Source organism: Polypterus senegalus, chromosome 10 (assembly GCF_016835505.1).
Source record: "Polypterus senegalus isolate Bchr_013 chromosome 10, ASM1683550v1, whole genome shotgun sequence".
NCBI lineage: Eukaryota > Metazoa > Chordata > Cladistia > Polypteriformes > Polypteridae > Polypterus > Polypterus senegalus.
This window is the reverse complement of record NC_053163.1, coordinates 148,476,331-148,498,103: the sequence shown is the minus strand read 5'-3', so window position 1 is coordinate 148,498,103 and position 21,773 is coordinate 148,476,331. Positions and strand designations below refer to the sequence as shown.

At 41.1% G+C, this 21,773-nt stretch overlaps 1 protein-coding gene across 1 annotated transcript; it reads left to right on the top strand.

Annotated features, from left to right (window-relative positions):
* The first annotated feature begins 1,253 nt into the window (after window positions 1–1,253).
* On the top strand, window positions 1,254–20,122 carry tax1bp3 (Tax1 (human T-cell leukemia virus type I) binding protein 3). The gene is made up of 4 exons (XM_039767039.1): window positions 1,254–1,395; window positions 11,918–12,037; window positions 14,316–14,393; window positions 17,488–20,122. Exons 1-4 carry the CDS (start codon window positions 1,357–1,359, stop codon window positions 17,623–17,625), a joined length of 375 nt encoding a protein of 124 aa, XP_039622973.1. The 5' UTR covers window positions 1,254–1,356; the 3' UTR covers window positions 17,626–20,122.
* Window positions 20,123–21,773: the final 1,651 nt, after the last annotated feature.

Sequence of the window (21,773 nt, the reverse complement as noted above, 5' to 3'; positions counted from 1 at the left end):
ATGTTTCTGTTTTGCAATCAAAACAAGGACCCCAGTGCACTACTTTCCGCAGGGGTCTGTGATGCTGTTAAGACGGCCCTGATTACCTTTATTATTAAGAGCGTGGGCTTAGAAACTGATATTTTTTATTAACTTCTAGAATAAGAATATACTTCTGTTTTCTGTTTACAAGCTGGAAGATTAAGTGATAGATAATACAATCAATCACATATGCCTTCCTTACTTATTAAATGTTGTGTACATAAATCTAAAGTTTAAAATGTTAAATCTTAAATTGCATTTTTTGTATGGACATTAAAAAGCTAGAAAGATCATTAAGAAAAACTACAAAGAAAAAAATTGTGGTAGGTTTTCAGTTCTTTTTTTGAATGTCAGTGGTGTTAATCTCTGAATCTCTCATTCTTTTGTGTAACTGTTGTGACCCTGAATGTAAATTATTACTAAATTTGTTTTTAATATTTGACTTCCATGTTAATAGAATATTTGCATTACTAATATATATTGAATGTTGTTACAATTCTATCCTAAATTGTCCCTACTGTGTGTGCGCCCTGCCCGGGGTTTGTTTCCTGCCTTGCGCTCTGTGTTGGCTGGGATTGACTCCATCAGACCCCCGTGACCCAGTAGTTAGGATACAGTGGGTTGGATAATGGATGGATGAATAGATGTTGTTACAATTTAAAAAAAAGTGCACTATGCATTATATGCTTTTAATACGCTCCGCGAATAAAAATGTAAAGATTTTAATAAGAGGAAATATGAAAAACACGTACGGTACAAAGGTACAGTATATGTAGCACCAAGAATGTTTAAACTAGGTTCCATTATATTTTAATATACACTTATTTTTGATGCGAGTACTGTATTCGAATCTTAGTGTTTGGCTAATTACAGATTTATTTGTTTTCTATTGAAAGTAAAAACTGAGATTTCAAATTTAAAACAAATTAAGAGAGTTCGCTTCTCGGCACCCCTCGACTCGAAGTTTTTGAGACGCGCTGCTTGCGAATCTCCGTATTTGACACACACTGCCTCTGCACTCAAGAGTTTGGTAAAGTGAAATGTAAAACATATGTCGATATATAAGATCAAAGTTCACAAAAAAGCAAACAGTTACCTTTGTGTCAGGAGCCTAAAAGATTTACATTAAGCTAAGAACGCCGGCGCCACCGCCCGAGCATGTCAGGACAATGGACCACGCCTTTCGCACTCATGAATAATTCATGAGACGGGCTTATGAATAAACAAATCCAAGTCTTCAGGAGTCCGTGAGCCAGCCTGGGCAGTGCGGCGTCGCCGTGCCCTCTCGTTGAGAAAGAGAACCGTGAAGAGGCGCGGCTCGGAGCGGACTACAGGATGGCTCATATCCCGGGACAGCCGGTCACGGCCGTAGTGGTAAGCGAGTTCGGTCGTGGCGGCATTGAGAGAGCTAGTGGACGTGTTGGTGTGTTCATTTACAGTCAGATTATTACTTTTCACCTCTCAGGCCCCAAGGAAGCAGGGGCGTCGCCTGGAGAGGCAGTCGGATCAAACGATTACGGAGGCCCGGCCGGTTGGCGAACGGTCTTTCGTTGTTGCTCAACTTTTACTTTCTACCATTAACTTTTTTGTTCCTCTCCAACGAAGGCGATGCATTCGTAATGAAAGTCTGTGGGTGGGTGTGTTGATGACTAAAACGTCATACAAAGTTTTTAAAAAGACGAAGAACGGTATGTAGAAACTAAATACGCACCGCTTAAGGTACTAACTGTTTCAATGAATAGAAAAAAAATGTCACGGAGCTGCCTGAATATGCAATTTGTTATTTATGGACGCCCAGATTTCTGCACCGCAACGCTTCGCAGACGTGGTGTTTTTTTTCCCCCCCGAGTCCCGCTTTGCGCAGATATACGCGCTACGTGAATATTCAGTTTGGTTTCTTGAAGTAAGAATGTCATAATTTAATGTGTGCTGTATATAAAGTTGTTGATCCCCACTTTGATACCAGGCTTATGTGGTTTGTATGTGGAATTTGCATATTCTCCCAGTGTTTGAACAATGGGTGGGATCCCAGATAAGGCTAGGCAGTTAAATTGAGTGGCAGCCAAACCCAGCTTAGTGTGCCCAGTGTTGGATTAGCGTGCCATTTTAACTCCAACGTTCAGCTGCAGAAAGTGGCTTCAGCACCCCATGTGTATGTCCATTTCGTTACATGCTTGTACTGCACAGATTCCTGAGGAACTGGTGCTTATTGGGCACAAGGTGCACACCAGTGCTGGATAGGGTGCCAGTTTATCTGGTGAAATGTTTCACACACATGCAGTCAAAGTGGGCCATTTTTTTTTTTTTTGTTTGTTGAGTTGCCAGTTAACCTTAGTTTTCAAACCACAATCTGAAGCTTTTAATTTGGAAGGTGGATGGGCATTGTGGCAAAAGGTACCATAGTTTGCATCACAAGGCTAGAGATGCTGGGTTGAGGGTTTCCTCCATGTATTCTGCTGGAAACTAATGAGGTTGCAGGGTAAATGCATCTTTTTGTCAACTTTAGTAGCATTCGATGCAAATCTGACATTGTGTATCTGTGCAACATAAATGCCACGGTTGCTGTGATAGGTTCCAGGGTGCCGTGGCCCTGAAGAAGTGAATGATTTGAGTTTAGAAATGTTGGTGGGATAGAAACCGGCCTACCCACAACTTTTATAATTGGACCCTGGGGTGGGGGTGAAGATTTAGTAAGAGGAAAGGGGGGAATTATGTACATAGCATATACGCTATATTTCAATCAAATTGTCTAAATTTTGCTCTAATATATATGAAGTCAATGTCTCATAACACAGATTCTACTTGTAGTCTGCATCCCATACGTCAGGCCCGCACCTGGGGGAGACAACCATGACACTTGTTAGGGGTCCACCCTTTAAGTGGCGTTTTAAAATATACGCACATATTTGAAACGCACAAGGGGCCCGAACTCTGTTAGCTGCCTAGGGCCCAGAATTTCCTAGGTGCCGGCCTGCATACATATTTACACAAGTCAATACAGTAGTGTACGTCGCAGTTGCTGATCTTTTCACCACGCTGTGTCAATTTACACGCTTGAAAATCGCTGGGTATGTCCGATTACGCGACTGAAGGCCGAGCAGTACTGTCATGCTAGCCTCTTTTCCTGGAAACCAATAGCATGCTACCTAATGGAACCAGTAACAATATGAGGGGTTAACTGGTACAGCAAGTTTAGCTGCATTTTGTCCCTTTTTTTTCCATCGTTGTGTAAAATGTGCAACATCAGACAGACAAGCTTTTTGTCTGTTAATTAAGTTAGATAAACTTTATTAATCCCATGGGGAAATTCTTTAGGAGGTCCTACCCCTGTGTTCCTTATTCCTCGATGTTGTGTTCTATGTATTGTACTTCCAGGTGAGCCATCATTTGGTTGTCTGTTCACATACACCATTTTTATCAAGTGTCTCAGAGTATTAAAATGGTCCTAAATGTCTCAAAAGTCTGAGTGAGGCAAATTTGGTCTCGCTGTTAATAGTAGGAGTAAAAGTGTTTTATCAGATTTTCTAATTTTGGAAACTACTCTTAACTTCACCAGGATTTAGAAGAGCTTATGAGTTGTCCGAACTCGATAGGAGCTGCTAGAGATCGACACATATATCCTGGGAGAGGTTGAATGTTTTGGAAACGCTAGACAACAATGAACTCATTCAAAGATACAGATTTGACAAAGATGGATTAACATTTATAACAAATCTTGTATTTGTCATGATTGCTCAATATACATGTAAAAGCCATGTTCTCTCAGCCGAAATGATCGTGTTGATAACATTGTTTTTTGGCCACGGGGAGCAGCTTTGCAATCACAATAATTTGGGTATGTCACAATCAACCGTTTGTCAAGTATTGTACCCAACTTTGAATGCGATTGCAATGTGTGAGGTAGCAGGCAGATTTCTACATTTTCCTCACCACTCTGTGTGAGGTAACATTAAAGCCAGCTGCATCCAAGTGATCAGGTGGTCAGAGATGCAAACTGCATTTTAGTAGTCGGCATTTCTCTCTGAACATAGGGCAGGGATGGATATGTGATTGACCGCAACATGTCACACAGGTATGCTGAGCTCTGTATTTCGTGAACCTTTTGGAGTGTTCGCATTACACGTTATAAGCCTGAGAATGTTCAAGAAGGCAGATGGAGTCTGTAGGGGCATTGGAGAAATAGAGCCTTGCAGAAGATAAGAGAGATCACCAAGGGAGGCATGGCATGCATCAGTAACAATTCAGGAATAGCTGTGACTAAAGTTACACTGTTTTCATTCATTCAGACACTGTTGCAAGGATAATTAGTCGAAAAATCAAATGGTTTTTACTCAAATGGTAGTATATTGGGAATTATTTGGGTAATCGCTAAATTGAAAGCCAACGGTGGCTTGGATATATGTACTGCTGGGACGTTCTAAATAGAACGAGGCCTGTTGAGTAGCACGAGTTGTGGAAGAAACTTTTATCTTCAAACAAGGTAGTTCCAGAATCCAGATGAGAATGCAGAGCAATTGCTGATTTGTGCAAATGTTTCAGTCCATGGAGTGAAGTGTACAATTTAATTCATCTCCTTTTTTTACTTATTACCATTACCTCATCCTCTACATCACATCATCTGACTCTTAATATGCAGAACTTTATCACCTCCTCCTCCAATAGCTTCTGACCTTTGCCAATTCTCCCATTATTCTGTTAAGAGGGGTGATTAGTGGATTCTCCCATTATTCTTAGCACCACTTCATAGGAGGGGTGTATGGGCTTTCCTATCCGTTTATCCCCGAATTCAAGAGGGGTGTTTGTTACTCATTTACCTCATTCTGACCTTGAGGAAAATTATGTTGGTGGCTTCTCTATGATGAAGCAGAGACCTAATGTCTATTTTGTTTACCCTTGAGTTACAGTCAGTCCATTTCATTATGTTTAACTGGGGGCTTTGCTTGCCAACCTCCCCTGGCCTGTGCTACGCGCCAGCCACTTTGTGTCTCTGTCGCTCACGTATGTGGATATCACATTCACCAAACAACAAATCTTTTAATTCTCGGGGTTACGCCTCTTCATTGGGAAGAAACACTGCTTTTCCCAGATGGCAACATGAATTAGACGATCTACAAGTCTCCGTCTTAAAGTTTATATCCAAACAATATGTTCAATCTCATTTTGCTGTTCTGTTATTTCACCGAGTAATATTTGCGTTAATGTGACCTTTTAGTATCATTTTTTTGAGACTTTCAACTTTTCGTACTTCCATTATCTATCCATTACATGCTCTGCATGTGTATCATGCCAACATTTTTGAATTCTTTAGGACATTCTACTTTGTCATCTACTCTTTGTCTTTTATTTCCAGCTCCAGGCGTGGTTAAATCTCTTGGCACAAAGTCTCGTCTCTTGGGATGTGAAAGTGTCTCGTCCCAGGCTAAAAAGTCTTGTCCCAGAATTGTTTTATTATAATAGAGAGAGAATTCATTCTGTTAGAGCTTTGTGTTTGTATATTATATAGTATTTGCCAAATAATACAAAGAGTACACAACACATGTTTCGCCCTTAAGGGGTCTTAATAGGTATACTCACTTTTGCATCCCCTTACGGGGTTCAAACCTTAGATTACCGCGCCTGAGGCGAAACCTCTGACGTTCTGCCACAGTAGCTGCCTTGCTTACTTGACAAGGTAATGATCAGAGTATTGCATTCTTAGGCCTGAGTCGCAATCTACACACTTGTAATACATTGTTAAGGATTATGATATATTAACTGAAAATCCCATATATGCAGAAGGGGGTCATGGGTGATGTGGGCTTAAAGGAGCTCCATTCACAAATTTTAAATTTTTTTTTTTTTTGTTACTTGCCACATGTAGTTTGCAGTGGTGGCTGAGAATTTTTTTAGGTCACATTTTCATGGACAAATTACATGTTGAAGATTCAAACTTGATGGAACCATGTGGTGACCAGTTCTGGAGAACACAGACAATGTGAAAAAGTCCAAGGAGAAGAAAAAAAACAACCTTGCTAACTCGTGTCCCATAATCCACATGTCTGTTATCCTTTGTATAGTCAAAACGTGTAAAATGTTTGCATTTTATGCTGCATTATTAACAGTTGCTTCCTGAAAACTCTGCATTTTGAATGTGAACAGGAGAGTTGTAATGCCCACAGTGCTTTGCGTTTAACTAGTATCTGCTGAACACCCCTCTGAATGAATCGGCATTTAGAATAATGGGAGAATTGACACAAGTCAGAAACTATCGGAGGAGGTGATAAAGTTCTGCATTTTAATTATAATAATAATAAATTTAATATGTGCCTTTAACACTCAGAGTCAACTTACAATGAAATTAAACAACAGTAATAAAATAAAAACAAAGCACGATAAATCAAAAAGCAATAAGTAGCAAACAAACAAAGATAACCGGCAGTAACAGTGTAAAATTCACAATTGGTACGCCAGTTTGAAAAGAGATTTTGAGGGCAGGTTTAAAATCTGTTATTGAGTCTAGTTGACGGATACGAGAGGGAAGATAATTCCTGAGTCGAGGAGCACTAAGAGGACACTCGAGCTCCCATAGAACAGAGTTTGATGTGTGGTACAGAAAGTCGAGCTGCAGATGAGGATCTGAGGGTGCGAGGGGGAGTGTAGGTCTGTAGGAGATCAGTGAGGTAGGGAAGAGCGAGACTGCGAGAGCTTTAAACGTTAAGAGCAGTATTTTGTATTGTATTCGGTAGTAAACAGGGAGCCAGTGAAGTTGAGAGCAAATAGGTGTAATATGTTCAGTGGATTTAGAACAGGTAATTAGCAGAATTTTGAATAAGTTGTAAGCGATGGATACATTTTTGTGGGATTCCAGAGAGTCCGATGATCTGATGCTTACAATGAGGTAAGAAAAAAGTATAAAAGGAGATGAATTAAGTAGTACACCTCACTCCATGGACTGGAGTATACGAGTCCTTTTGTGAAAGACCACTTGGACCCACTGCATTATGCCTATCGGGAAAACAATTGGAGTAACTAAGTAGAGAATCTGACATCCTTGGGTCACACTTGTGGGGTAGTGTCTGGAACAAATTACTAAGCCATGGAGTTGAAGCAGAAACTTTAACCTTTAAGACCCATCTGGATGAGATACAGTCCCGATCCTGTTTTAATTTAATCGTTATTTTCAATTAATTGAATGCTCAAAAAATGTTGTGTCTCGCTCCCATTTCTTCTTGTTCCATGTTGAAGCTCTAATTGGAACCTTGTTAAGATCCAACCATGCAAAAATGATTTTTTTGCCAGTTTTCAAGTGGTCTTAAACTTCTGATCGGGACTGTATCAGCTAAACAAATGTGTTTGATGCACTCGATGGTTTCTTCCCATTTGTCAAGTTTCTTATATTCTTATATTGGAGGTTAAGCGTTATGCTGGCCACCAGGAAGTGAGACATCCCTAATTCCAGGACCTGATTAGAATCTCCTTTGTTTCTCACATGTGCACACATTGCTGCTAAAATTTGTACTTTTTTTTTTTTTCTATTTTTTTTTTTCCCCTATCGGCTATTTTGGGATGTGTAAGAAACTCATTGTGTGTACATGTTTAATGTAATCGTGAACTAGAGCGAACAGGAGCCAGCGCCTTAGCAACCATCTGTATTTATGCACAACAGACTAGCTGTTCTGGGTGATGGTGTCTTATCTGTCTGAGAAGGTGAGAGGCGATCGAGTCATCTGCTGCCTTTGGCAGGAGGACCTACAGTTGGCAAGGTGCCCATTAATTAAAAGATGTGAATCTCTGTAATAATCCAAATTAAATAATTACATTTATATATTTTTTTACTTTTTTTTTTTTTTTTGCCCTAGTGTATGTATAAACACCAGGAACTTCAGTTTCTGTATTACAACTTGCCTGAAGAAGGGGCCTGAGTTGCCTTGAAAGCTTGCACATTGTAATCTTTTTAGTTAGCGAATAAAAGGTGTCATTTTGCTTGACTTCTCACTACACTCAGAATGGCTAACACGGTACAACACCCTAGTACTACTTTATGCAGAAAAGAAAATGGTATAGAAAACAAGATGAACAGGATGTAGACATGCACTTGGAAAAACTAAGCGTCCTTGTTAACTCTGAAATGTCTTCTGCAATTCAGGCACAGCTGTTGCTGACCAGTTGTAAAAGATGTGTAAGTTCTAAATGGTTGGTGGTTGTGAGGTGGTCTCTGCCTTGAGGGGATGTTGAAGGAATCCAGCTGAATCCTGTCAAACCAAAGGGTCACCGCCTGTTCACCTATTTTCAGTATCTGTTGCATCTAAAGCCCTGACATGTTTTGCATACCATTATAAAGTCGGTTATGAATCTCCAGTCGTTTGGGCATAAGGCAAAAACCAGCCCATGGCATGGTGCCAGTTGGTCACAGGGCACACTCCTGTACACGCTACACTTGAGACAATTTGGAATTGTCAGTTCAACAAACCTGCACATCTCTGGAATGTCGGCAAGAAATCTGCAAGCGAGCTCCACAAAGGCAGTGTCTGTTTCTCCGGAGCCGTGAGGTAACGGCACTAACCACTGTACCACCTGTGTCCTGTATTGTGTTTGCAGTACTTCTCACTGGGCAGGGCACTTCGTAAACGACTACCTGTATATATACCAGAGAGAGGCTGAATGGTGGGAAAAGTTGCCGCTAATGTGGGAACGGAATTGTTGGCACTTGTCAAGTGTGTTTGTGTGTGTGTTTATTGTTTTTGAGGTTTACATTCTCAGCAAATTGCATAATGTTCCTCTGCCATCACTAGGCGTGACCTGAACTTTGGGATGATGACAATAAACACTTCTTGTGGGCTACCATTGACAAGGCCTGAAAGATTAATGGTTGCTTTAGTGCCAGGGTTCTTAACCTGAGGTCCGTGGATTCATAGATGGGTTTCAGGAGGTCTGTGAGGGTCAGATAAAAATGAATGTTTATATTCACTATGCAGGCCGGAACTGTTGATTTAGAGGAGATCATTGTTTCCCAACCTCAGTCCTGTGAGGCACACTGTGGCTGCAGGTTTTTATTCCAAGCAGATTCCTAATCATTGACAACACCTTATAGCACTGATCTTATTTAATTAGCTGGGATTATTTTTCTTCTACATTCAGAAAAGCACAGCAGCATGATTTTTTTACACTTATACAACCTTTTAGAAATATTTCTGCTTTTGATATAGATTTAAATACGTACTTTTGTTGATTTCGTTATATTTTGCCCTTTCTCTGTGTAGTTTGCCCCCTTTGTTATTAATGAGAATTAAAAATGAGCAGAGAGACACGCTGGCAAACAATACTAAATCATCAAAGGCTGCAACTACTTTAGTGTCAGACCCACTAATTAATAAATAATGGATTAATTAAACAATTAGAACACCTATAAAAGTAGAATGAAAAGCAAGATGAAAATATTGTTAAAAAGAAAAAAATACATTATTCCCATTTAACTGTGTGTGTGTGTGTGTGTGTGTGTGTGTGTGTATATATTATATATATACACACACACACACACACACACACAACTAGTTATTGCGCGTGTTAAAGTTGTCTGTGACGGGCTCCCTGTTTAAACGCAGCTGCCAGTCGTGAACTGGGCCCTTTGTCGCACAGCATTATGATTTTTTTTTTTTATAAGGGAAACAAAATTACGAAAGAAAACCCTTGGACATTGATTCGATAGGAACAGCCTACTCGGAATCACTGTCCGAAGCGTAATTATATGGTGGTGTAGCAGCATTTCTGCTTCTGTCCGTTCACAGTCTGTCTCGTTTTCACGACGCTGTCGTCTCCTCTCACGATCTCTTCTCAACCGTTCTCCAATCTCGCAGGTTGCTTTGTGGCAATCCAAAGAGTAAGGCAATATACACGGAGCAATGGTTATAAAAGGGGGACACATAGGTATCCAGGCTCTTTAAAGCATAAATAGGGATCACTTCACTGACATGTGAGCAAGCCACGGTACAACTGTGAGATGCGCAGTACTCGCCGGCTACAACGTAACAATAATAATTTCCAGAACGTGCTGTTACGTTGTCATTCATTTTACCCACTGTCTTTCTTTCATCCATATGTTACGTAGACATGTACCTTTTATCTTTGTCAATCTCATTCTCTAACCAGGCCTCAGAAGCTAACCAGCGTAACACTGTCCACCACCACTTTCGTTATTCCGGCACATTATTGACATCCGTGAGTAACAACAACATACTTAACTGGAAGGTGGTCTACGCATGCGTGGAATTCGCGGACAAATAAAGATCAAGATCTAAATGAAGATCTCTTTAGTTAATTTAAAGCACAACAATTTGTTTAGTTTGAATGTCTGTGTTTTGAGGTGTGACTGGCGTACTACAGTCTTCAGTAGTATAAGCCTGGAGGAGATTCTTAATGCAATGCCTATGTTTTAGCTGTCTCTCTACTGCCATCTAGTGCTTCTTCTAATTAATTCGCGGACAAAGATCAAGATCCAAATGAAGATTTTTATATGTATATGCATGTATGCATGCATGCGATTGTTCTCAATTGCTTAATCGGCTTCCAGCGGTGTGAGATTGAGCCGTAGGAGTACAGGCTGGCACAGAGAGAGAGAAAAGAGGTGGAAAAGAGAATGGAAGAGGGGAAAGGTTTGGAGAGTGAGAGTGCGGCATTGGGGCAATGTAAGAGAGTGGACAAGCCTGCCAGCTGAAAGAGAGAGGTCAGCGGTCCCATATGGAGTGAAGGATCGGTGCTCGAGGGATGGATCACACCCAATAACAACGTGTAGGAGTGGGTTCGATTGAGGTGGAGTCCTGCCTAGGGATCTGAGGGACGACTATGTGTGCGAGAAGGAAGACGGGAGGAAAACCGACCCCAAGCGGTGTGGTGGAGGCAGCCAAGACAGGGGTCGGTTAGCGAGAGGACTGCTGAAGTCTCTTCAGCTGAGAAAACCTTGGGTGAGCTGGAGAGATTGGGAAGGAGCTGTGTTTGGCTGGTGTGGCCCCAATGTCTTCTGCAGGTTTTATTCTTGTGTTTTAGCCTTGTTTTAAATATTTGGGGGTTTTTACCTTTTTATTGATGGATTATTTATTTATGGACACCTTGAGGCACTGCACTTTAATTGGACACTGTTTGGTTTTAGTTTTTAATAAAAACACTTTCGCACCTTTACACCATCCCCTTGCTCAGTATGATTTGTCCTCATTGCACAGCTCATCCGGTTGCATTACCGACGGTGTTGGGTTGGACAGGCTCCCAATGTGGACGGGGAGCATGGACCAGGATCCGCACCATTCACACTGTGGTATAGCGGGTCCGCGGCTTCAAGAAAAAGGGACGGGTTTTTTTTTTAAATCTGCATAGCCGTGCCGTTCTTTGTGGGCGCGATCCTGGCTCCATGTGAGATTTGTCCCCATTTGTCAGCTCATCTCGGTGACATTATTGACGGTGTTGGGTTCAGGACCCCATCAGGACGTTGGGAGCCTGAAGAGAACCCGCATCGTCACACACACACCACCTTGATACTGATGACCTAGGAGAGCTTCTTTTGATATTTTTGCGTAATCTTGGGTGACCAATCAAGGAATAAGAAGTTGTAATGAGCAGGATCCAAACGTGGAAGGGCCAGGTAATGAGCATTAGCCAATCTGAGCCTGATTAGAATCATTATTTTCAAAACTCTCCATTTTCACCCACCCTCAGTTCAGTGCTGAGCCGGAGGCATTTTCAAAAAAATATTTTCGTTGTTTAGAAATGCTGGGGTAGTGTGGATAAAAGGTTTTGAAGATGCTGTTCCAAAACATGCCTTAAAGTCATTCATTTTGTCATTTTTATGTGGTTGTAAAAGGAATCTATTGAAGAAAATGTTTTCTCATTTGCATATACAGAAGTTAACGTTTCATTTTTGTCTTCTTAGCAACGCATTGAAATTCATAAGTTACGTCATGGAGAAAATCTTATACTTGGATTTAGCATTGGCGGTGGAATTGATCAAGACCCAGGACAGAATCCATATACTGAAGATAAAACTGACAAGGTAAGGGTGTGCTTGGGCATTGCACTGTTTTAAATGGTTGATGGATTTCACCTTATTTGAGCAGACAGAGACCTCATATGGTGTGGGAGGAAAAAACGCAGGAGGGGTTCTGGTGATCGGTGTGAAAGAGGGATGATGTAAAAGTAAGAACACTAGAGTTTACAAGTAACATTTGGAGAATAGATTTGGGATAATTATTGGACTCCAAAAATCCAGGGCTCCAGTGCTCGAAGAGAAGGTGGTAAAGCTAACACCCTGAACCAGTTTTTTAAAATACATTTTTCCCTCCTTCCACCACCACCACCTTCCAATGACCAGTCCTGTTATACCATCCCTGCTTCTACCTGTGATCAACAGTAAGAGCTGTCCATAACTGATGACCAAGTGAGGAGACAACAGAAGAGACTACACACAGAAAAAGCCATGGAACTGGATGGAGTCGGTTCTTTAGTACACTGAGCCATGGAGTGCAGCTCTTCTTCCACACCCGGAAGTGCTGCTGGAACGAGCACCTGGAGAAGTTCTGGGTGCCCTATAAAAGGAGCCAGCAGCCACTACTCGGAGCCAGAGTTGGGAGGAGGTGGATAAAGCTTGCCTGAGGAGGAGTGGAGGAGAAGAGATAAGAGAAGGAAGAAAACTGCTTGGGGATTGTGTTATACTTGTGGGGAACGGGAAGACATCTCCCACAAGGGGGGAAAAAAATAAAAATAAAAACACTTGTGTCCCACACCCGTCTGTGTCGTGCCCACCTGGTGTCACTACATTGATGGATTAAAGGCCAGAAGCCCATCAAGACCGCCATCAAGTTCAAAATACAATGAGGACTGATCATTTATGTTCGGTAGAATGCCTAGAGGGGGCTGGGCGGTCTCATGGCGTGGAACCCCTACAGATTTGGCTGGAGTTTTTTTTTTTTTTTTTTCTGTACTCCCTGGCCTGGGTTGAATATTTTTTCCAAAAAAAAAAGTTTTCTGAAAAGCACACCAAGCAATGGTTTCTCACAGAAAGGAACATAATGTGAATTTCCCCTTGGGATTAATAAAGTATCTATCTATCATAAAACATCTGTTGCTGAGTGCTGTGGCCACCAGTTTGCCAGGAAAGAGTGGCAGGCCGGTTGGCAGGCTGTCTTCATATGGCATGGGCGAGGCGGCAGTGGCGGTCGCAGTGTATCACGATCTCTTGTCACGGTAAGTGGCAGTCCTCCCGTTGGCAGTGACAGCTTTACAAACCCGCTCTGCACCACGATCAGCTGATGCTGCTACCTCACATTTGTTGTTGATCAATGATATCGAAATCTGAGTTTGACAACTCAAGATTCCAGTTCAGCAATCATTTTCCGAAATGTACACGGGAGTATTTTGCTTTGCACAATCGCTTTGATCTCCTGCCAGATGTCGATGTCATTTTTGCCGTTTGCGCCTTGCTACTCGCTCAAGCACAGGGAATCGCGGTCAAACCGATGAAGCTAACTTTCCTTCTGGTAAAGCGAATCCAACTCTGACAGAATGGCGGGTTTTGTCACAGTTTACGGTTGATTACTACCGTTAACCCCTTCTACTGACAAAAGTTGACATCTGCCCGAGTTAATAATGTTCACCCCGACGACCATTCAAATAAATTCCTTTTTACTGTATTCCCTCCACCCCAAGAAGTTGGAACCGGACCAAAGGGTTAAAAAAAAAACTGGTAGAATTGACTGAATGTTAAAAGTTGCTTTGTGTGTGTGAGAGAGTGCACTGGAGTGTGATGGATAGGCTGGAGATTGCTCCTGCCTTGCACTTTATGCTTGCTGGGATAGGCTCTGGCCCCCTTTGACCCTGCTCAGGGTTAAGTGGGATTACAAAATGGTAGAATCATTGTTATGGTGTGTGTGTTTTTTTTTTTTTTTTTGGTTCCAATTGCTAAATGTTTGTTTCTAGTGCTTTCTTTCATTAGAACTGACACAGATTTACACTGAAATTTACTTTTTTTTTTTTTTTTGGATAACATTTTTGCCAGGCATGTTATGAATATTTAATCTCACTTACTTGATGGCACCCTGTATTTAACCATTTATTTTTGTAATCTGCATATTTCTGTACAAGGGAATAGGGGAACAGCAACCCATGGTGGCAATATTGAGTGCAGTTTAGGCACCAGTTTTAGCTGGCATGCTAGGCCATTACAGCTTTTACATGTATTTAGTGCTAAACATCTGTGATATTAAATGTAATGGCAGATGAGAACTCATAGGTCATTCAAGTTAGATGTTTTGTCATTTTTCTTTTTCTTTTAGGGTATTTATGTTACCAGAGTGACGGAAGGGGGACCTGCTGAGGTTGCAGGGCTCCTAGTGGGAGACAAAATAATGCAGGTAAAAATTTGGGAATCTTTTTAATGGCTTTTTTTTTTTTTTGGTCTTATATTTAAGAAAGTATATTTATACCTTGTCAAACCTCTCCCCAAGGGATCTGTTCCAGAAAGCAGGATTAGTATAAAATCTGACTAAAGTAAATTGGTATTCATCGAAATTTTATTTTATTTAAGAAAACCTGGATTTAGCCAAATCTGCATTTCTGGAACAGATTAAGTCATACTTGCGTGATCTGTCAGGCCAAAGATGTGGATGACTCACCAAGTCTGCTTTTTTTTTCCTTTTTTTAAGAACATTAGAACACTCTAGATGAGAGCAGGCCATTTAGCCCAACAAAGCTCGCCAGTCCTATCCAGTTCTTCTAAAAAAAGAACCATCAGGTCTAGTCCTGAAAGTCCCTAAAATCCTACTGTCTACCACACTACTTGGTCATTTATTCCAAGTGTCTGCGGTTCTCTGTGTAATGAGAAACTTCCTAATGTTTGTGTGAAATTTACCCTTCACAAGATTCCAACTGTGTCCCTGTGTTCTTGATGAACTCGTTTTAAAGTCACCGTCTTGATCCACTGGACTAATTCACTTCATAAGTTTAAACACTTCAGTCATGTCACCTCTTCATGATCTTTTGCTTAAACTGTAAAGGCTCAGCTCTTTTAATCTTTCCTTATAACTCATCCCCTGTAGCCCTGAATCAGCCCTGTTGCTCTTCTCTGGACCTTTTTCTAGTGCTGCTATGACCTTTTTGTAGCCTGGAGACCAAAACTGCACACAGGACTCCAGATGAGGCCTCACCAGTGAGTTATAAAGTCTGAGCAGAACCTCCTTTGACTTGTACTCCACACATCAATGCGCTATATAAGCTGATATTCTGTTAGCCTGCTTAATGGCTTCTGAACACTGTCTGGCATTTGACAGTGTTGAGTCCACTACGATTCCCAAGTCCTTCTCATAAGGTGGACTCTCGATTTTTCAGAATGCCCATTGCATATTCACACCTAACATTTTTACTTGTTGTGTAATACTTTACATTTACTAACGTTAAAGTTCTTCTGCTACAAATCCACCCAAGCCTGTAATGATTTAATGGATTCGAAATTATTTGCCTATACAGGGTGGTCCAGATCGTCTGGATGACTTTGATTTATGCGGGGACGATTCCAGTTCGGCACAAAGACAATTCTTCATGACTTCTCGATTGTCCGGGATTTTTAGGGTGATTTTTCTATGTAATAAACTTAAGTTATAGTGTTATTTAAAATTGCATAATTAGATTTGGACCACCCTCATATATAATATATATAATGCAGCAGCCTTAGCACTGACCCCTGTTGACCACCCTTCTTAACATCAGCCAATCCTGATAACATCCCTGACACTGTAACCCTCTTCTTCCTGTGTCTGAGCCAATTCTGTACCCATCTACAAACATTACCATGACCTCCCACTTCTAACCCTAATGTGATGCTCAACTTCTTATGTGGTACCTTATCTACTGCTTTCTTTCGCTTTCTAAATGCTTCTTAGATCCAGCTCAGACTTTGCCTATTCCAGAAAGAAAGGTTTGACAAAATCCAGCTCAGTTAATGGGGCAACCAATGCCCTTAAACTAACCTGCAAGTTTAACACGACCAATTTAACAATTTGAGGTTGCCATAATTAAGAAGCAGCACATCCAATCATAAGATCAAAGGCCATAAATGTCCCGACAGAAGTGCTGATCCCAGTAGCAATATTTAAGAAGCAGAAAAAGGCAGACAAATTGCTGAAAACGTCGTGCCCCTGCCTGAATGAACAATCAACGCTGAAGCGCGCAACTCCTTTACCAAGCGCTGCCCTGAGAAATGTCATCCGTCAGACCACTATCAGACAATGTGGCATGCCCAGAGGAGTGTCTCCATGAATGTTCTTGTTTTACATCTGGGTCTTTCATATGTTGGTGAAGTCTTTTAAATCGTGACAAGTTCAAAGTAACACATCGTGACTTTCAGCCAACACATTACCTGCGTGGTGTGTTCTTTTCCTTTTCTTTGGTTAATGCTGGCTTTCTCCATAGCACTGGAGATGCCACATGGGTTAGTGATCACAAAAGTGTGTCTTACACTTGAACATCAGCAAAACCAAGGAGCTGGTGGTGGATTTTAGAAGACCCTGGACCTCGCGATTAACAGAGGTGACTGTTTGCAGAGGGTACAGACCTATAAATACCTGGGAGTGCAGCTGGATGATAAATTGGACTGGACTGCCAATGCTGATGCTCTGTGCAAGAAAGGACAGAGCCGACTGTACTTCCTTAGAAGGCTGGCGTCCTTCAACATCTGCAATAAGATGCTGCAGATGTTCTATCAGACGGTTGTGGTGAGCGCCCTCTTCTACGCGGTGGTGTGTTGGGGAGGCAGCATAAAGAAGATGGACGCCTCACGGCTTGACAAACTGGTGAGGAAGGCAGGCTCTGTAGTATGCACGGAGCTGAACAGTTTGACATCTGTGGCAGAGCGACGGGTGCTGAGCAGACTCCTGTCAATCATACAGGATCATTTCCAAACAGAGGAGAAGCTACAGCGACGGGGGTTAAATTTTCACATTATACAAAGTTATTGTCTGTTATACCTGCATTGTTATCACTCTTTAATATTGTTTATCAGTATGCTGCTGCTGGAGTATGTGAATTTCCCCTTGGGATTAATAAAGTATCTATCTAGCTATTTAATTTTTGAAGCCGTGTCTGCACACAAAATGGAGAGGCTGTCTTTCCAAGACAGAAATAATCACATCTTCAAGTAGTAGAATGAAAAAATTTTATGCTATAAAGGAAAAACAAATCATAAAAAGAAATCACTGAATGCAGTATCTCACATAAATGGTTTACTGGTGGAGAAATTGGAGTATCAGTAGTGGGTTCTATAAAGGGATGTTTAAGTGTGTTTGGAGTGTTCTGCCCCTCGTATTGAGCAACTTCTTGGTAGCTTCGCGTTTACTTGGCACAAGCAGCTACACGACGTACTAAGCCATGCTATGAAGGTTTCACATTCAGTGCAATGTTTCATGTTTTTAGGTTTCTAATTTCTGTCTTTTTTTTTTTTTTTTTAATTGAAAGGTAAATGGATGGGATATGACGATGGTAACCCACGACCAGGCCAGAAAACGCCTCACAAAGAAAAACGAAGATGTTGTGCGGCTACTAGTGACCCGGAAGTCTCTGCAAGATGTAGTCCGTCAATCCATGCTACAGTAAAAGATTAAAAAAAAATCAAGTGTTTTGAGGCAAAGAGGGAACAATTTCTAGTCAATGGTGATGTGGGGTGAAGAAGTCAAAGGGATAAGTGCTAAGTAAAAAAAAACAAAAAACAAATATGGCAAATGTACATTACCAGAAAAAGGGCCACATTTGAAAATTTAACTTGGCAGCCTCTGTCCACCTAGTTGTAAATTACTGGTTTAGCAGACCCTGGTGAAGTGTAAGCCAGTCACCTTGAAATACTTCCACTGCCTTTTCAACCCTTTTCGAAGCCTTCTGCATTAAATTAAAACATGACATTCCTAAGCAGATCTTTTCCACAATGCTATGCACTAACAACTCCCCTCACCACCCTCTTGGCTACATCAGTTTTTCCCATAAAAAAAAAAAAAATCAGTATTGTGTAATAAGTATTATGTGCCTTAACTTGATGGCAGCAAACTAAGTCAATATTTGACCAAAACAAAAATCCCCTGTTTGGGTAAAGTGCAAACAAAAGCAGCATTTGGGCATTAAATACTTAGCCTTCCATTTGTTCATGTAAGCACACCTGGGCACTCAAGTCTTTGGATACAACAGCCAGACTGGTTTTATCCATGTATTGGGCATCCCATCCATAATCTACCTGAAGTCCAATTTTTGCCTTTTAACTTTAATTACCAATAAGAATGTGGAACCAAGCATGCCTTAAATATTTATCAGCGTGGGAACTGATCAGTCGGGCACCTGCTTTGCCGTCACAAAGCGTTTCTGGGTCACATTTGAGCTTTGCACATCTACTGTGTAAGTCACAGTAACTTTATATTATTATTATTATAGAACGCTTGGCACATACTCTGAGTAACGGCAACTGTGACTGTGCATTGTTAGTGTATACTTAAAAGATAAATTACTATGGGGGTACACAGTAATCATGGAGGCCAAAACTAAAGTACGACTGGGTCAGTGTGGCTAAAAGACGAGCACTCGTTCACCGCTCCAGAACTGCCTCCATGTTTTTACTAAAGTAGCAATGCCTCTTTTCTGTGCCACACATGTCAGGAACCTTACTTGGGTTTGTACCTTTTATAAACATTGGCACCCACATAAGACATTCCAGTTTAAAAGGATGCTTTGCTGCACGGTTGAAAAAAATATTTTAAAAGAAATTAGACCTTTCAGAAATGTTTATCTTTGAAAGAAGTGTGCGGAGGACGTAACGCCTGTCTCGAACTGTCTCGATTGCGTTTACATGCACGCTTGCTTTCAAAGTGGGATAAAAATCATGTAAAGCGCACCCGGCTCGCATCAGCAATCGGCCCAGAATGATTCAAATCCTCTGTACATGTAAAACAATCCTGGCACTGTCTGGATCCCATCTGTTTTGTTGGATCACTTTGGCAAATTTTAAGAATGTGTGTGTTTTGTACACGGCGGCTCTTAAAATCTACTGCCTGCGTTTTGTTTCCTGATCGTCTGATCAATCTGTTTGGTCTGTCCAAGACCCTTTGAATCTCGGGTCATTTTATAATTGTGTGAAGCGGTAACCGTTGATATCCAATCCCATACTCTCAGAACAAACGCCATTCTAAAGTGACTGACTGCAAATCATTCTACCAATACGAACAATGTGCCTGACCTGCTGCCATTTTGATTTTCTTTTGCGTTTTAAATGTGGACCTGATTGTTGTGTTTTTATAAAAACCAATTCAAGAAGACCAAATGCCTAACGCTGTGATGTTTAGGGAGTCACAATATCAATGGATATAAGAAAGAGCTTTATTTCTAATTCTGTTAGCCATTTCATCGTTGTATGTTTTTGTGATTTATAGTTTCACACTGGAATCATTATTTAAAATTAGTTGTTTGGGGGGTTAGGATTTCTTACATTTTGCTGAAATTTTGTATTTTAAATCCCCTGCCATATAGTATGCAATTACATAACTACAGAGCTTTTTTTGTATCTGATATATATATATATATATATATATATATATATATATATATATATATATATTAAATGATCTGAATTGCAAGACGTTTGGCCACAACGGAGATAAACTAAGTGAAGCCAAACTTAGGGACTGACTGCCGATTGCGCAGATTTGCTTTAACTGCCCATTTGAAAATTGCCTGACGTGCCTGAACTGGTGATTTCCTTTTCGGTGAACATCCTTCAATGTTTTAGTGTAGCAGGGTCCTCATGTTTTAAATGCAGTGCCTTCACTCACATTTTACTCAGAACTAGACGGTTAGTCATTCAGCCATTGTCTCCATTACTGCTCCTCCAGCCTCATTTCTTACAAAAATGCTTTTATTCTGCTTGTGTTTTTAATTTCAGCTAAAAACACTGCAATAATCTGCCTTTTTATACTTAACGTGTGATTAAAACACTAAGTTGTCTGCTGCGGGGGTCAAACATTTTGTATACAGTAGTGAGCAGAAACTCCTGTTTTAGCAGATTAATCAGGTTTTGTGTTTTGCTGCTACAATATTAAAACATTTTCTTACATAATTGTGCTCTGCCTCTAATTTTGTGCTTGGGGGACTAGTAGACTGGGCATATGCCAGTTATTGTCTTCAAGACAATCAAATTCTTAGTGTGCCTCATGCAGTTGCACTTTGGCCTTACAAACTTTGCAATGGGATTTTTGAATTTAACATTTAGCTGATGAATTTTTACTCAATGTGGTTTTAAATCTGTTCATATTTCTGTAGTCAAAGTACTGGTCTGTCAACTCTGCTTTTTTTCTTGTAATTTTCAGTCGCAGTGTCAGTTAGAGGCCGTTGCGGTCATGTAGTCCGACATCCCCAGTGACTCGGACAGACAAGTTGGTGACCAGGGCTCGAATTTATCAAGTATCTCAGAATCACTTCTAGAAATTGCACTAAAAGTCTGAGTACAGATAAGAACTTGTCCTACTTTGGGTGAGGACGTGAGAGGCATGAAGTGTCCTGCTCGTACTCCCAGCCAGGTTGAGTTTGAAAATGAATGACTTGATGATTTTACGGCAGTCCAAGCCCCAAAGTGGTACTCAAGATGATGTTTTAGAGTTTCCTTGGAAATGACAACGCTTTGTAGTTTTCTGATATTAACGCTATTTCTTCACCACAAAGGTTAATAAAAGGATGAGTGTCTGCCTGATTGCTGTGTCTCAGTCATTCTAGTAGATGGCGCATTACAAACACTGCTTTTATGAATCCCATACCGAATGGCACATAACAGACATCAGCACTGCAAATGTCAACTCTGAGATCTCCGTCGATTGCTTAGATTTCTAGCGGTCTTACATGGGTAGCAAAGCCAGTATACCCTTATTAAAAGAACGAGTGTCTGTCATTCGAACAGATGGTGCATCACAAACCTCAGCACTGCTTTAAGAAATCCTGTACCAAATGGCATATAACAGAGGTGTGTACATTGCATGGTGCACTTCAGATGTTAACGCTTGAGGTCTACATCAGTCACTTTTAAGTTCAATCTGTCTTAGAAAGGTAACACTGCTAGTAATAATCATAAAAAGGTAGGATATTGCACTACGCTGCACATTATTGTTGCCACTTTGCAACAACATGAAGAATGATACTGTAATGAGACTAAAGTGGAACGACTGACAGGCACACACACATTCACTGTATGAGATTAAAGCCTGAAACCAGCACGTTTATTAAAAATGAATGATCCGGGGATTGATCCTGTTTGGTACCCAGTGCTTGCTGTGATAGTCTGCAACTTCCCTGTGACCCTTCGGCTTCTTTCGGCTACTCCCGTTGGTAATAGGATCACCTTTTTCCATCAGTTCCTGTCCTCGTCATCTTCCTCTGTCACACCCATCACCTACGTGTCCTCGTTCACCACATCCATAAACCTTCTCTTAGGCCTTCCTCTCTTCCCCTTACATGACAGCTCTATCCTTAGCATCCTCCTCCTGATATACCCCTCATTTCTCCTCTGCACATGTCCAAACCAACGTAATCTCGCCTCTCTGAGTTTGTCTTCAAACTGTCCCATCTGAGCTGACCTTCTAATGTCCTCCTTTCTAATCCTGTCCATCCTCGTCACACCCAATGCAAATCTTAGCATCTTTAACTCTGCCACCTCCAGCTGTCTCCTGCATTCTGGTCAATGCCACCATCTCCAGCCCATATAACACAGCTGGTCTTAC